At 31.1% G+C, this 14,241-nt stretch overlaps 2 protein-coding genes and 1 pseudogene across 3 annotated transcripts in view; all 3 read right to left on the bottom strand.

Moving 5' to 3' along the window:
- Positions 1-2,018: 2,018 nt before the first annotated feature.
- On the bottom strand, positions 2,019-4,731 carry LOC126676214 (protein SEH1). 2 transcript variants are annotated; one of them, XM_050370371.2, is made up of 8 exons: positions 4,482-4,731; positions 4,230-4,344; positions 4,015-4,153; positions 3,636-3,720; positions 3,399-3,554; positions 3,063-3,175; positions 2,651-2,777; positions 2,019-2,414 (listed from the first exon to the last, which is right to left on the bottom strand). In XM_050370371.2, the coding sequence occupies exons 1-8, from the start codon at positions 4,638-4,640 to the stop codon at positions 2,286-2,288; spliced, it is 1,023 nt and encodes a 340-aa protein (XP_050226328.1). In that variant the 5' UTR covers positions 4,641-4,731; the 3' UTR covers positions 2,019-2,285. The 2 variants fall into 2 exon arrangements, with proteins under 2 accessions (XP_050226328.1, XP_050226329.1); XM_050370372.2 differs by having other exon boundaries at positions 3,636-3,713; positions 4,053-4,153; positions 4,482-4,729.
- Positions 4,732-6,378: 1,647 nt separating this feature from the next.
- On the bottom strand, positions 6,379-12,745 carry LOC126678703 (hydroquinone glucosyltransferase-like; annotated as a pseudogene).
- A 770-nt stretch (positions 12,746-13,515) lies between these two features.
- Positions 13,516-14,241, bottom strand: part of LOC126676544 (uncharacterized) — a 1,068-nt gene continuing 342 nt past the window's right edge. The window contains exon 1 of the mRNA XM_050370764.2: positions 13,516-14,241. This exon is cut by the window's right edge and continues 342 nt beyond it. Coding sequence (XP_050226721.1) covers positions 13,633-14,241 — 609 coding nt within the window. The 3' untranslated portion in view covers positions 13,516-13,632.

Raw genomic sequence — 14,241 nt, 5'->3', positions numbered from 1 at the left:
GTTGTCCTATGATGGAAACTTTGTCATTTTGAACCTAATTAATTGTGGGATAATTATACATAATATTAATATTCTATAGTCAATGAACTAACTAAACATAAATCAATTGGCTTTTTTTCCTCTCCCCTCTCTCAAATAAAAAACCCTAACCGTCAAGCGTTTCTTCTTTTATTTTTCGCTTCGGCTACCGTCAATGGTTTATTTTTGCCGTTGGCGGTAGCCATTTCTTTTTTATTGCTTTAGAATAAAATAAATGACCGACTCCTTTTCATTTTTTTCATTTTGGTTGGTAAATCTATTGACGAGGCGCATCAATTTCAATATATATACAAATAAAAAATCAGAGATGGATCAAGACCTTTCAAGATTGAAAATAAAATCGTTATAGGTTATATTATTTTTTTTATAACTATTTTACAGCGATTGTCTTTCTTTTTAGAAAGTTTTGTTGTTCTTTCTATATGAAAGATTTGTTGTTTTTTTATGAAGAGTTTGTGAGTCTTCTGTTAGACAAAAAAGGATTGGATCTTATTGTGTTAAAGCAGTTATGTAATTTTGATTTTATTTTGTAAGGTGATTTGCGAATCAAGGTTTATATATTGTTCCATGTCAGGTCATTAGAAACAGTTAGCCTTTCTACTCTTTATTATTAATGAAAGATTAATCGATTGTCAAAAAAAAAATAACTATACATTGTTATTTGTTTAATTGGATTAGAATTCCCTCAAGTTCATTTGAACTTGTGAGAATCCGAATCCTGTTTAATTATATAGGCATAAAAAATAAAAACAACTAAATATGTCTTATTCTCACCAATTTCTTGTCACCGTTTGCTGTTTTTTTATAATCGGAGTATTTTTGCCTAATACTTGTGAAGTTGTGATACAGTAAATCCAATCCAATTACTGATTGAGTGAAGAAAATTACATTTTTTACATTTGTATTCAATAAGAAGATAATATCTTTGGTGATATCAATTGTTGTAATGAAGTGATAGATTATGGAGTAACGATGGTGAAATCTAAAAAAAAATAGATGTTTATTTTTTATAAATTGTTTACAAGGTCTGAAATAATCAAATTAAAATAAATTATTGGTGGAAGAGAATGTATTTTGGAGAAAATTGAAATAAAGTCCAACTGTATTATTATAAATATATCTTCACATAACAATTGACACTTATTTTTGATGAAAAACAATTGACACTTGATTACTGGGTGAGCATGACTAATTAAAGATATAGATAATACTAGTATGCCAACTAATTTATCTTGCTATTAAGATCAAATTGCAAAACTGATTGTAATGATAAAGAAAGAAGACGTAGCTTCAACTGAACCAAGGAGTCAAATTAAAAATACAAAAACAAAATTATACTTTCAACTCAATCACATTCAAATGAATTTTTTTTACTTTTTTTTAGTTTTTTTGACAAAGAATTTTTTCTTTTTTACTTAATCATCCAAAAATACCTCATCTTTCAACTTTTTTCATCTATAGTCCAAATTTTCAAATCGATAATTTCAGCTCATTTCTCAACTTTCAATTCCACTTTTAGCCGTTTATTCAAATTAGGATGAAAAAAAAAATCAAAATTACCTTTTATATTGCTTCATGTTATTTCAATTCATTTTTTCTACCATCAAAAATTTCAAACATGAGAAGCATATTTCTACATCAATTTAAACGAATAGCCACAATTGAAACTGAAAATTAAAAAAAATTGGCAAAAATTGACACTTCCGAAAGTTTAGGCCATAAAGAAGATCAGGACAGAACAATCCACAAAAGGGAAAGCAGGCCTTATTCAACTAGTCCAAAAGCTGAGGTATTTTTCAATTATAAGCCTCTCTTTTTTTAACTATTTCAACAGCACCAGAATTAAGTCCAGCCCATAATTTGATTTTGGTAAGCATAACCATATATTATAGTATTATACATCCAGCACAAACCCATTCCATTTTCAGGCGTTTCCCCAAAATAAGACAGTACAAGGGCAGCAGTTAAAAAAATAGAACTGATACAAAATTACTTCTGGTTGGATAATAAATTAGTTTCTGAAATAATGAAATGAGTAAATAAAAATGTTTCTGAAGCAAACGTAATATAAGCACAAAAACATAATATTAGCCTGGTGTGAAGGCTCTCAATTTCCTCAATAAAAACAAAATATTAGCACAAAATGCAAGGAAAGTGGAGCATTCAAAACCATGAGAACCCTATGGCAGCAAAAATGGCAGCTGAGAAAATATTTTTTCGGAATAAAAAAAATGGTGAAAGGGTTCTCAACTGGAATCAAATGCAGCTTGCTCGTGCCATTCGCCATTTAAGTTGGATTGCCAGAGTCTTACCATCCCATCAGTTCCCGTGGCTGCTAAGGTCATTCCACCCATGTCCCATTCCATCTGCCACACCTGATCACAAACGCACACATGATCTTCAATAAAAGTTTATTATTAAAAATAAAACCACGATTTCCATCTTATAGAACACCATTTTTCGTGCAATCAAAGTGCGATGCAGTCGCTTTGAAAAATTAGATTTCCTATCCAAATAGAAGCTCAAAAGAGCATCTCTTTACACAAACATCTTAGACAATTTCCATTAAATTGAACAAAATCATCACAAAGATGAGTATTAGAAAAGTTACCTCACCCTCAAACCCTGATAGCAATGCAACCTTTTCAACGTGAAGTCTTCCATCCATATCAGGGTTTAATCCTAGATGCCATATTGAAATTCCTTTATGTGTAGCAACAGCTATAACTTCATATGGCCTACATGAAATACAGCCAGGATTTAGTGATATTTACGGTGCTATTATAGCTTTTGCAACGAATACATATGCGGACATCTGATAGCAAAAAGCAATGTGGTCTGACACTGTCCTAGTGGTGAATCATCCAAGCTAACATGCATTCCAGATGGTGTACAATTGAATACCTGCTCTACCAATAACGCTGTGCTTTTTATCTGGGGATCATACTGAATGAAAAATTTGGCCTTCCTACGATTACCTCATAAAGAAAGTATTTTTATACAGATAAGAAGTGGTCTCTTACCGGCCAATGTTGGTTGCCCATGCAGCAGCATAAACCTGGTCACTTTTATCTGCGGGAGAAGCCAACTCTGCAACTGGAAGCCATCTTTGATGGGCCTGATCAAACTCCCACACCTGCAGAAATCTACTAACCAATTAACTAATGCAACAAACCAACTCACAACTCTTTTTCTCATCATTTTAAGAGTTTTTAGAAATCAGCATCGTACTTAAAGAAAAGGTTTTTAGCAGAACATAATTTCCTCGTATGAATTTGCATTATTGTGATAATCAATGAAATACTTTGGTACCAACTCAGAAGAAAGAGAAAGCAAAACTTAGCTCCAAAAATACCTACCTTTAAAGAGTTTAGTTGTGGTGTATCTGAATTGAACCCCAGAACAAAGCTCAATTCTTGGTTCTCACCCCTTTGTGGATTCAAAGAAATAGATGCAGAAAAGCAATTTGCTTTCCCGAGTGTAGATACCGAATCAATAACATTCTGGAGTTCAGCCTGGATTGACCATAAAACAGGAGTCAGTAAAAAGAGCAGAAATTGAAACAGCTTCAATTCAAGTCAGAACACAATAACAACCTGAAGCTGCCAATTTTTCAAATCTAGGGGATCCAAAAGCTCATAGACCTTCACATGACCATCAGAGTAAGCCACAACCTGTAAGCTACATAAAGTAATTATACAGAGAACAGAAATCATTCGATAGTTATTGTATAAAAAATCATGAAGAATGATCCACAAAAGGATTGCATTTTTATTTTTATGGAGGGGGAGGATCTAGATGTACATATGAGAGTACGCAAGTCAAAATGAGAAGATAAACCAAGCTAAACAATAACAAATGTCTCGCTTGAAAATTACTTTCCTAAGTTTCATAAATGGGCATATACAGTTCAAATCAATCCTAGAATTTTTTCTATTACCATCAAAAAGTACATTGAAAAACACAAAGACATACAAATTATAAATAACTCCCCAAAAGATGTCAAAAGTCACCATTTTCAAACTGGTCTGCGAAAATCCGAATTGAACATCTAATGCTTTAGTTGCCTTGTGTTGAAAGATTTTGCAGAGCTTCCATTTAAGAGATTGTGAACCTAAAGAAGAGCAAATAACTTTAGCTTGAACATCACATAAAGGGAAATAAACCTAAAATAATAATAACAAAATTACCTTCAACAAGCTCCTCCCACAAAGCAAAACTACCATCAGCACAAATGCAAGCTACTGCATCACCATGTTCAGGAGGAACCCAAACAACTTTCACAATGCCACCACCATCGTGTACCTAAAGCAAAGTTAACAAAATATATTCTTAAAATTTGACACTAAAAATCCATAAACTTCGTAACATATTAGTTCAGAATTTCTAAATTACAGCTTAAATAAATCAAAACTTACACAATTTTACAAACATTGGCTAACCTTAATTTTGGAGGTGCAAGTGAAAGAGGAGGAACCGGGGTCACAAGGGTCAAAAATGGAAAGGCTGCCGTCGACGGCGCCGGTAGCTAATCTCTGGCCAGAGTAATTCCATGACGAACATGTGGTGCCTTTATCTAGCGTCGCAATTGATTTCTCCATGTCCTGTACCTCTCTGTCACTGAAGCTCAAAAACCTCTAAGCTCTGGTTCTAGGGTTTTTGTCAGGCCCATCAGCATTGGCGGGATAAACATGCGGGCCGGGCAAAACCTAATAAATTTTTTGGGAAAAGGGTCATTTATGTCCCTAAGGTTTGTCTACAGGATCAAGTGAGCCCCTAACGTCCAAAAAGGTTCAAATATGCCCCTAATGTCTTAAAAAGTGAACAACCATGCCCCAATTTTGACTCATAAATGAGACGTTAGGGGCCTGGTTGTAAAAATCGGGGGGTTTAGTTGTTCATTTTTTAAGACGTTAGGGGCATATTTAAACTTTTCCGGACGTTGAGGGCTTACTTGATCCTCGATGCAAACCTTAGGGGCATAAATGACCCTTTTCCCATTAATATTCAATTAAAATTATAAATATAACATTAAATTAATTTGATCCAATAATTTTTATTATTTATAATAATTATATTCAATTTTCAATTTAAATCAATTTTTACGATTTAACTTAATAATTTATGATTCAATTTTTATTCCAAAAATATTTATTTTATTCAACTGATCTTTTTATTTCAATTTATACAGGATTACATGACGTTGAAATTACAATTATGTATTCGAAAATAAATTTAAATTTAAAATTAATATATTTATCAAAAAATATAAAATTGATTGGATTAAATTATCACAACTTATTTTTTAAGAATAAATTTATCATTTTTATAAAAAATATATATAAACTATATAGTCTTTTTTAAATTAATGGCTCACTAAACTCTAAGGCGCATGAGTTAGTAAGGCGTTCTCCCGACTTAAATGAGGTCGCGGGTTTGAACCGTATTTATATATGAAGCCGTTTAAAACTTGGGTTAGAGCTTTCCCTCCCGCAAGGGACCTACCCGATTCAAGTGGAGATTAATCTGAATGTATAAGGTTTAAAGGTGTCGTCTCATAGATGATATCCGTTTAAGACACTGTAGTTAAATTATCTCCAATTTAGTTTTTAGTATGTAAAAAATAACTAAATTATCTCCAAATTAGTAGAAATACCTATCTTTTAGTTTGCTTTAACTACAAAATTAAAATACTATATTTAGTCAATATATTATTATTTAAATTTCTATCTTACTATTTTTAAAGATCTTATTAGTAAAATTAAGTTAATTATTCAATTATGGTTATTGTAAAACCAAAAGAAGAATAAATTCAGTATGAAAAACAATTTAATAACCGAATATATTATATTTACTTTTTATAAAAAAATTTAACTAATTTAATATTAATTATAAATAAAAAATTGATATAATTATAATAAATTCATTGATACGTACATTGACGAGTTACGTTACGAGCCACGTGCATGGCACGTAATGCGAAACTAGTAGTAAATTAAAAGTCATCATATAAAATTGTAAATTGGTTATTTATTGTGTAACATGTATTATTATTAACCAAAAATAATGAACATTTACTACTAATCATACATAATTGATGGATACCGAATCCTACGATAAATACAGTGGAGCCGAGTCACAGGAGATCCACTCTCGGGTGATACCGGACTCCCCATGAAGACCTGAATATATGAAGAAGATACCGAATCCCTTGAGATTCGGTAATATACCGACGAAGACCGAATCCCATAGGATCCACTCAAAGCGCGTTAATCCGGGATTTGGATAGACCGCCATATCTGAAAGTATATTCCTATTTGGACACAAACTCCAAACATGGAAAGATAAACTCTATCTTAGAAAGATGAGACTATTTAGGAAGACGTTTATAAATAGGACTCATGTCTGAATAAGGTAGATCACGACTAATCAGGGTGAATCCTACAACGTAGCTCGATCCCTACAAAGTAGGATTCACTTACCTATTACGACTCTACAAGATATATTCGGCTACTATAAAAGGAGCATGAGGTATGCCTAGAATCACAATTACATTCATATACTCTAAACACTGCTCAAAGCTCTAAACTGACTTTAGCATCGGAGAGTTAATCGGACAACCACCATCCGGTTAACTTCTACCTTATTTTGCAGGTCTTACTCACCGGTTCAGAAGGCAGACTCCATCAATAATGAACCAGGTTATTCTGAGAATTTTTCTATTTGCTGGCAAAATTTGCTAAAGATTATGTAATAGAATACAGTTCATGGATAACTTATATTTATGGTTCTTCCATATGTTGGCAACATCTGCTAAAGATTTAGTAGAAGATCCATCTCTGCTCAATACCTGTGTAGAAGCAATTTTAAGTTCTTGCACTTTATTTCTTAGCAATTTCCCTTCTTCTCCTTCAATAGTGGCTCTTGCATATTTTGCAATATCTTCTTTAACCACTAACCCAACATTCTCATCCACTTGTACCCTTGATGCAATCTTCAAATCTTCAGCTAACAAAACTGAGTTCATTTTTTTCTTGTATAGAGTGGCCATGCAATTAAAGGCACACCATTGACAATACTTTCCAAGGTTGAGTTCCACCCACAATGACTCAAGAATCCACCAATTGAACCATGGCTCAGGATTTGAGCCTGTGGAGCCCAATTAGGACCCAACCCTTTAGTTCTCTCTAAAAACCCTTTGGGTAGATAATCAAAAGGGTTAGCTGTGTTCTGTGAACCAAAATAATTAGTGTTAGCTCTCTATCATGTGGAAATCTACTAACCCAAAGAAACCGCTGTCTACTCATTTCTAAACCTAGAGCTAACTCGGTCAACTGAGTTTGAGTTAGTGTCCCTCCGCTTCCAAATGAGACGACCAGTACAGAATTCTTTGGTTGGTTGTCTAATCACTTCAAGCACTCATGATCAGAATCATTAGTAAGTTGCTCACTGGTTGAACCAGTTCTTGTGAGCGGTCCGACATGGTAAATCGCCGGTTTACCGGGTATATTCTCCTCCATTATGGCCTTGAACGCACCTAGTTCTAGATCCAAGAAACTATTGACTAAAATTCCAGCAGCCAATCGATATTTCTTGCAAATATTAAGAACCATTTTATATGCATCATCTTTTCTGTCCTGAACAGGATCAATAAGATCTTTCCCTTGAACCGGTACACACCCAGGAACTGAACCGGTTTAGACAAATCTCTATACTCACATGAGTATTTTTCATCAAGTTGAGGGAGATGAAAAACAGACGACAGACACATAGCTGTTGTCGGAAAGAAAATATAAGGCAAAACTCCAAGCTCGTCAGCCAATTCAAAAGCATCCGGACCGAACAGATCAATAACTAAAATTACCACCTTAAACTTCTCTGTTAAAGCTCTTAAAGATTCACGAAGAACAGAAAGAGAGCGATGTAAGCTGATATATCATTTTTGTATAATTATACGAGTCTCGACCCGAACGTTGTCAGGAAGATCACGAAAACTAACTGAAGGAAGAAAGATTGAAGAAATGGTATCAGGCAGGGCTTGAAGAAGTTGTTTTTGAGTTGTCATGGGAGAACCGTCGTTAGGAACGAGGAATGTGACTAAGAAGTTGTGTTGGGGAACGAGTTTTTTGGCTAACTCAACGAGTGGGATTAGATGTCCCATTCCTGGAGTGGGCTGTGGGCACCATGGCTAAATGGTATGGTTCTTGGTTTTTTGCAGTATGAGCATTCATATTGGTTGAGTTCTTTGGTGCTTGAAATGAAGAATGATAAGGGATTTTTAAAGAGAGAGAGATCAACAAGAAAATACTAAGGTTCATCAATCACCATCTTAGTTTTGCTAGTGGCGGACCAAAAAAAATTATGAAGTGTCCAAAACAACAATAATTTTTGTACTTAAAAGTTAAAAGAATAGTACAAATATATTTATTATTGACGTTTTGGTCACAAACTCATAATAACCATGAATTATTACTTCATTATTTATAAAAAAAAAGTAAATTGAGTTTTTGGTCTAATCTAAAAAATCTGACTTTTTTAACATTTTATAAAGGTCTAATTACTTAAAAAAACCCTCACCTTATAATATTTTTTAGTTTATACCCCCACGTAGAAAAAAGTTCATTTATACCCTTTTTTTGATTTTTCATTTCCATCTCTACACTAAAATTTAATTTTTTGACAATTAAATTAATTAAATGATGAAAACATTGTAAATGATTAATAATATTAATATTTAATTAGAATATAAGCTAAATATAAAGGATCATTTTGAATATTTTTTTTAAATAAAAAGAGGTCAAATTAGATCTTTAGGGTAGAGACGAAAATGAAAAATCAAAAAAAGGGTACAAATGAACTTTTTTTTAGATCAGGGTATAAACGAATAAATGTTATAAGGTGGAGATTTTTTAAGTAATTAGACCTTTTATAAATCTATCCAAGAAATTTCATTTCATTAATTGTATCCTAATTTTGAAAATTGTATAAATTCAATTTATATTAAGTATTTTTAATTGGGCTAGAATTAAGGGATTTTTTTTTCAAAACTATCCGGGAATATTTCTTTTTATGAAAATACAAGGAAAAAATAAAAAAAATCCAAGGTACTGGACAATAGATATTTACAAAAATAACGAGAAAAAAAATACACCAAACATACTGTAATAAAAAAAGAACCCAAAAATAACCAATTAAACACAAAAAATACATTAAAATTACACTGAAAAATCACTTGAGATATATCTAAAAAAATTCAAAAATTAAAACACATTCATAAAAACTAACCAAATTCAACAGTGTAATGGCCAACAATGATCATATATAGCACGTGTTAAGTTCTACTTTTAATAATTTTAAAATGAAACTAAGTAAGAAGTAAATCGATTCACTTTTTAAAATTAGAAGCTTATTTATTAAACTATTAAATTACTTCAAATAAAAATACAGTACTATTTTTTATAAATTAGAATTTATTTAAAAAATAATATTTGTATATTTATTTAAACTTAATCCACATGGCTGAAATATAGATTTTAAGATGAGAAAAGTTATATGTCTAAAATATATATTAACTTCTAAATAAATAGTAAAATCGATCAAATGTCCATCATTTTTTTTTAGATCCGCAAGGAGTTTAGTTGGGCATGCTGATGCACTGATATATATAGCCACTACCAGTGGCAAATATTTTGCATCATTTTTTTCCTTTTTCAGATTACAAACAAAAATACCTTACTGTGCATCACTATTATCCCTTTTCAGATTACAAACAAAAATACGTTACTGTCTTCTTAGGTGTATATTATGTTTTCGAATTGGAATTCCCTCAAGTTCAAATAAATTTGAGGGAGTCATGTTCTTAATCTACACCGTTCATTGTAAAATAAACGGTGTAAATTAATTTGATTAAAATTGTACCTTTTTGATTTATACCGTTTATTTTATAATAAACGGTGTAGATTATCAACTTGACCCCCTCAAGTTCAAAATAAACTTGAGGGAATTCCAATCCTATGTTTTCATATGTAAAACTTTCAAAAACTGAGTGGTGGAAAAAATATGGTACCGTATGAAAATAATTATTCCAGTAGCCAAAAAGCTCAGGAGGAATATATATATATATATATATATATATATATATATATATATATATATATATATATATATATATATATATATATATATATATATATATATATATATGGGAAAGAGGAGCGCTTGTGGAAGTATTTAAACTCACGACCTTGATAGTTTAATATTGAGTGTTTATATTATTTAAGTAATAGCTCATTAGTTGGATTGTATTATTAATTGAGAAAATTAGCTCATATACTGTCTTGGGTTAAAATATTTAGATTTTTACTGTGACAAAAATTAAATTTGACTTATACGGTTGGAAATTTTTAATTTTGAATTATAACTTTATGTTTTACACAAATAAACTTTTGAATTTGACAACATACAAATCTGTTAATTTGGTAACACCCACAATCATCAAGCACTTTCCTATTTCTTTTAGATTTCCCCAAGATTCTTGCTGACTTTAATTATTCTCTCATTAACCAAATATTTTTTCATTTTTGTTTGAATTTAAATTTGCTTGTCTTTTTTATTTATCATTTCTTTCATTTTTCTACCTCAACCACATTTAAAGCCGCCGCCGCTGGAGCCCAACCAACTCAACGAAATTTCTAAGAAGAGAAAGATGATGCCGGTCGGCGGGAGGTCGTGGCGGTGGTGGGATATTTTTCTTCTTCTACAATTCATTTTTAAAGTTTTTGAATCGTCTTTATTTTTTTATATTGAAGTTCATGTAGAAGAAGAAGGGAGTGACAGTGATTTCGAAAATTTCACTGTCAATGTCGTGAAAAAGAACAAACCGATTGCTCCTCCGTCAGTTTATATCAAGGTAATTGTTCTAAAAATTCATTTTATGTTATTGTTTTTAGAGTTCAGAATTCCGCATCGTCTTTAATTAAAGTTCTTTTGATCTTATAATAAACAACAACCTTCAACGTTGTCACTGTTGCATTTTTTAAAAATAATTACTGCCAGTATCCATGTTAGTTAACCATTAGCTCACTATTAGTACACTATTAGTTAATTTATAATAGAAATTTTAATTCTGCAAGCATTTCTAAAGTTTTGAATCGTCTTTGTTATTTTTTTATTTGCAGTATTTTTCTGTTAAACTGATGAATAAAACGATAAACGAAGGCGGTTTGAGTTGAACGAAGAAATCAGTCGTTGGAGTGGGATGAAGATAGGCGAACGATAAACGAAGGCGCGGCGGCTGACAGCTGTTGTCTTTTTTTATTGTAATTAGAATATTAGCAATGATGTAAAAATAATTAAGGTTAACTATATGTTTTCTAATGGTTAATTAATAGTTAACTAACTTTGTATGATTTTTTATATAAAACATGAATATATATTGATAATTACTTTTTTTTAATTATAGTTAACTAATATGTGACTAATAGTTAACTAACAGTTATTTTTATACGTATGATTATTTTTAAAATAATTGAAATTTGATGTTCATTTGTTTTTTTGTTATATTTGAATAATTTTAAAAATAATTACGGGGTAATTATATGTTTCCTAACAGTTAACTATTAGTTAACTATACTTGTGTTGGTTATCTAAAAACATGAATACATAATGTTAATTATTTTTTTATTAGTTAAAATTAACTAAGAAGTGACTACTGGTTAACTGATAGTTAACTAATTTGGTGTACTGTTAATTTTAGGATATATTATTGTTAGATTTATCTAAAAATGATTTTATGATGTTAATAATTTTTTATTAAATTTAATTTATTAATGGTTAACTACATGTAAACTAGTATATCAGTTTTTTTTTACAAAGAAATGAATTTATATTATGTATTCATATTTGTTGATTGTTTATGATGAGTTGATGAATTTCTTGTTTTGCTGGATTTTTTTGTTTTTCAAATGCTTGTTGTTTTCATTTTTTTAATCATTTTATTTTTTTGGTTTCCCTTTTGCCGTTTATGGCATATAATTCAAATTATCAGTTGCTATAATTAAGGATTATTAAAGATTCTTGAATATTAATTGCTACTCCCTCCGTCCCGTAAAGATAGAAAAAGCACCCATTTCACAAGAATTAAGAAAGTAGTTATTTATAGGTAACTTGTGATAATTTGTCTAAATTACCCTTTATAATCAATTAGTTATGTACATTTCCAAAGCCACTTTACTAGTTATAGCACTTATAACTCATTTATTTATCTTTTCAAAATATGCATTTAATGTTTTATGATAAGCATGTAGGGGTATTTTGATAATTTTTGACTTAACTAACTCCGCTTTTTCTATTTTTATGGGACAAAAAAAGGTGGTACTTTTTCTATCTTTACGGGACGGAGGGAGTATATATTTATACTTTGAGATTTTATAGGAGATTTTGATTCTTATAACCACTTCCTTCATTTTTTATAGTTGACAGTAATCCTCAAATATCATAAAGTTATTTGTGCAATTTGAAAACTTAAAAAGTATGTCATCAACTTTTTTTTGGTCAACAGTAAAAATCTAATTAATTATAGTCATGTAGGGTACTTATTAATTTTTCTCTTATTAATTTGCTATTGTTAAAAGGAATTTATGCATGTAAATACCTTTTTTAGCCTCAGACTGGATGCTACTCTTTCGATTAAAGGCCCATCGGACATATTTATGGGCTGATATACCAACTGACTCGCTTAGGCCCAGCCCACTTAAACTGAATTTGAATACAGAATATCTATTTTCTATTAAATTTGATTTAAATTAGTATCAGCCCTATTTTCGACGTGCTAGCTCAGATTTGTTTAATTCTACCTAAACCTATGCAAAATTAATTCGATGAACTGAAGTTAAACAATAAATAATGATCTAAATTTGGTTTAGCCAGATCGAATCCATTCAAGTCTATTATAGCTTATAAGTCATATTCAGTTATAGGACTAGGACTTTTCAGTCGGTGCTTGTGAAATTTGGTGGGGTTGGAATCGGATTGGAGTCTCCTTCTTAAACACTACTACTAAGCATATTTTAGATCACAATACCATTTCTAATTAAATATAGTCTATCTTTGAAAATAGAATTTAATTGTATACATATAAACATCCTCTTTTTAAAAACTGATTGAAAAATTAGGTTCTACAATTTCTGATCAAATAAACGATTAGTGGATTAAAAGACTGATAGTAAATGAAAATTATGTCATGACAAATTTGAACTCATTAAATTTCCATTTCTTTTCAAACAAAAAATAAATGATCAAGCTCCATATTCAAAATTGCTCTAACTGCGTATGTTGACAACTAGTGTTCTAATTAATCATAACTAATTATACATGAAATAAGTCAAATTTTTCATCTCGCTAGCAACACAGGGCCGGTCATATACATGCATGAGAAAACAAAAATAAAATTTATTGCATCCTACCAAAAATACTAAATAAAAAACATAAAATTAGTATCATTAAACATATCTAGCAAAATTACAAAGAAGTCATTAGTAATTTAGTGATTAATAATCTTAATATATTTTTATAAATATACACTCCTTACGTATATTAGGCACATGAAATACCGATCACTGAAGTCGCCGAGAATCTCTCCGACCCGCCAGTTCTCCTCACCAGAGAATTAATCTCCGGCGAAAACCCACTAAAATCAATCTCAGGAGCTTCAGGTATAGTAGAAAGCGCACCAGATTTATCGTAAACGACGAAGTATTCATCGCCGGGTCGATCCTTAAGACGAAAAAATCCGCTACTATTTTGTTTAGATTTAAACACGGACTTAATAAACTTATTAAGCGAACGTGAAATCTTCGAGCCTTTCTTGGATACAGCAGGAGGAGGAAGTGGCGCAATCTTTGTCTCCGCCACCGGCCCCGCCGTCTCTGCTACTCTACGGTCAGGTAAATGAGGCATGGATAAGGTTCTTGAATGTATAGCAGAATAAAGTTGACGTTCAAAAGATTTAAGCTCAAAAGAATCATAAAGAGCACTGTCACAATCCCAAACAATAGCCTTCTTATTGGTATTGGGTTGTTTTAAGTTTAGGTTTAGGTCTGGTTTTTCTTGATGGATTTTCGAGTTTCTTGATTCTTGAATTTTTGGGTTTGGATTTTCATGAGTGTTTTTCTTGTTTGATTCTTGAATATTTGGGTTTGGATT

The sequence above is a fragment of the Mercurialis annua genome, linkage group LG4 (assembly GCF_937616625.2).
Source record: "Mercurialis annua linkage group LG4, ddMerAnnu1.2, whole genome shotgun sequence".
NCBI classification, from domain to species: Eukaryota; Viridiplantae; Streptophyta; class Magnoliopsida; order Malpighiales; family Euphorbiaceae; genus Mercurialis; species Mercurialis annua.
Note: the sequence above shows the minus strand (reverse complement) of the source record. Positions and strands in the feature narration are given on the sequence as shown.

Coding starts and splice junctions, on each gene's coding strand:
- LOC126676214 (XM_050370371.2), bottom strand. CDS start 4,640: ATGGAGAAATCAATTGCGACGCTAGATAAAGGCACCACATGTTCGTCA. Junction 3,721..4,014: donor TGGGGAGTTATTTATAATTT/GTATGTCTTTGT, acceptor TACTTTATGTAG/CTTACAGGTTGTGGCTTACT. Junction 3,555..3,635: donor TGAAAAATTGGCAGCTTCAG/GTTGTTATTGTG, acceptor TGGTCAATCCAG/GCTGAACTCCAGAATGTTAT.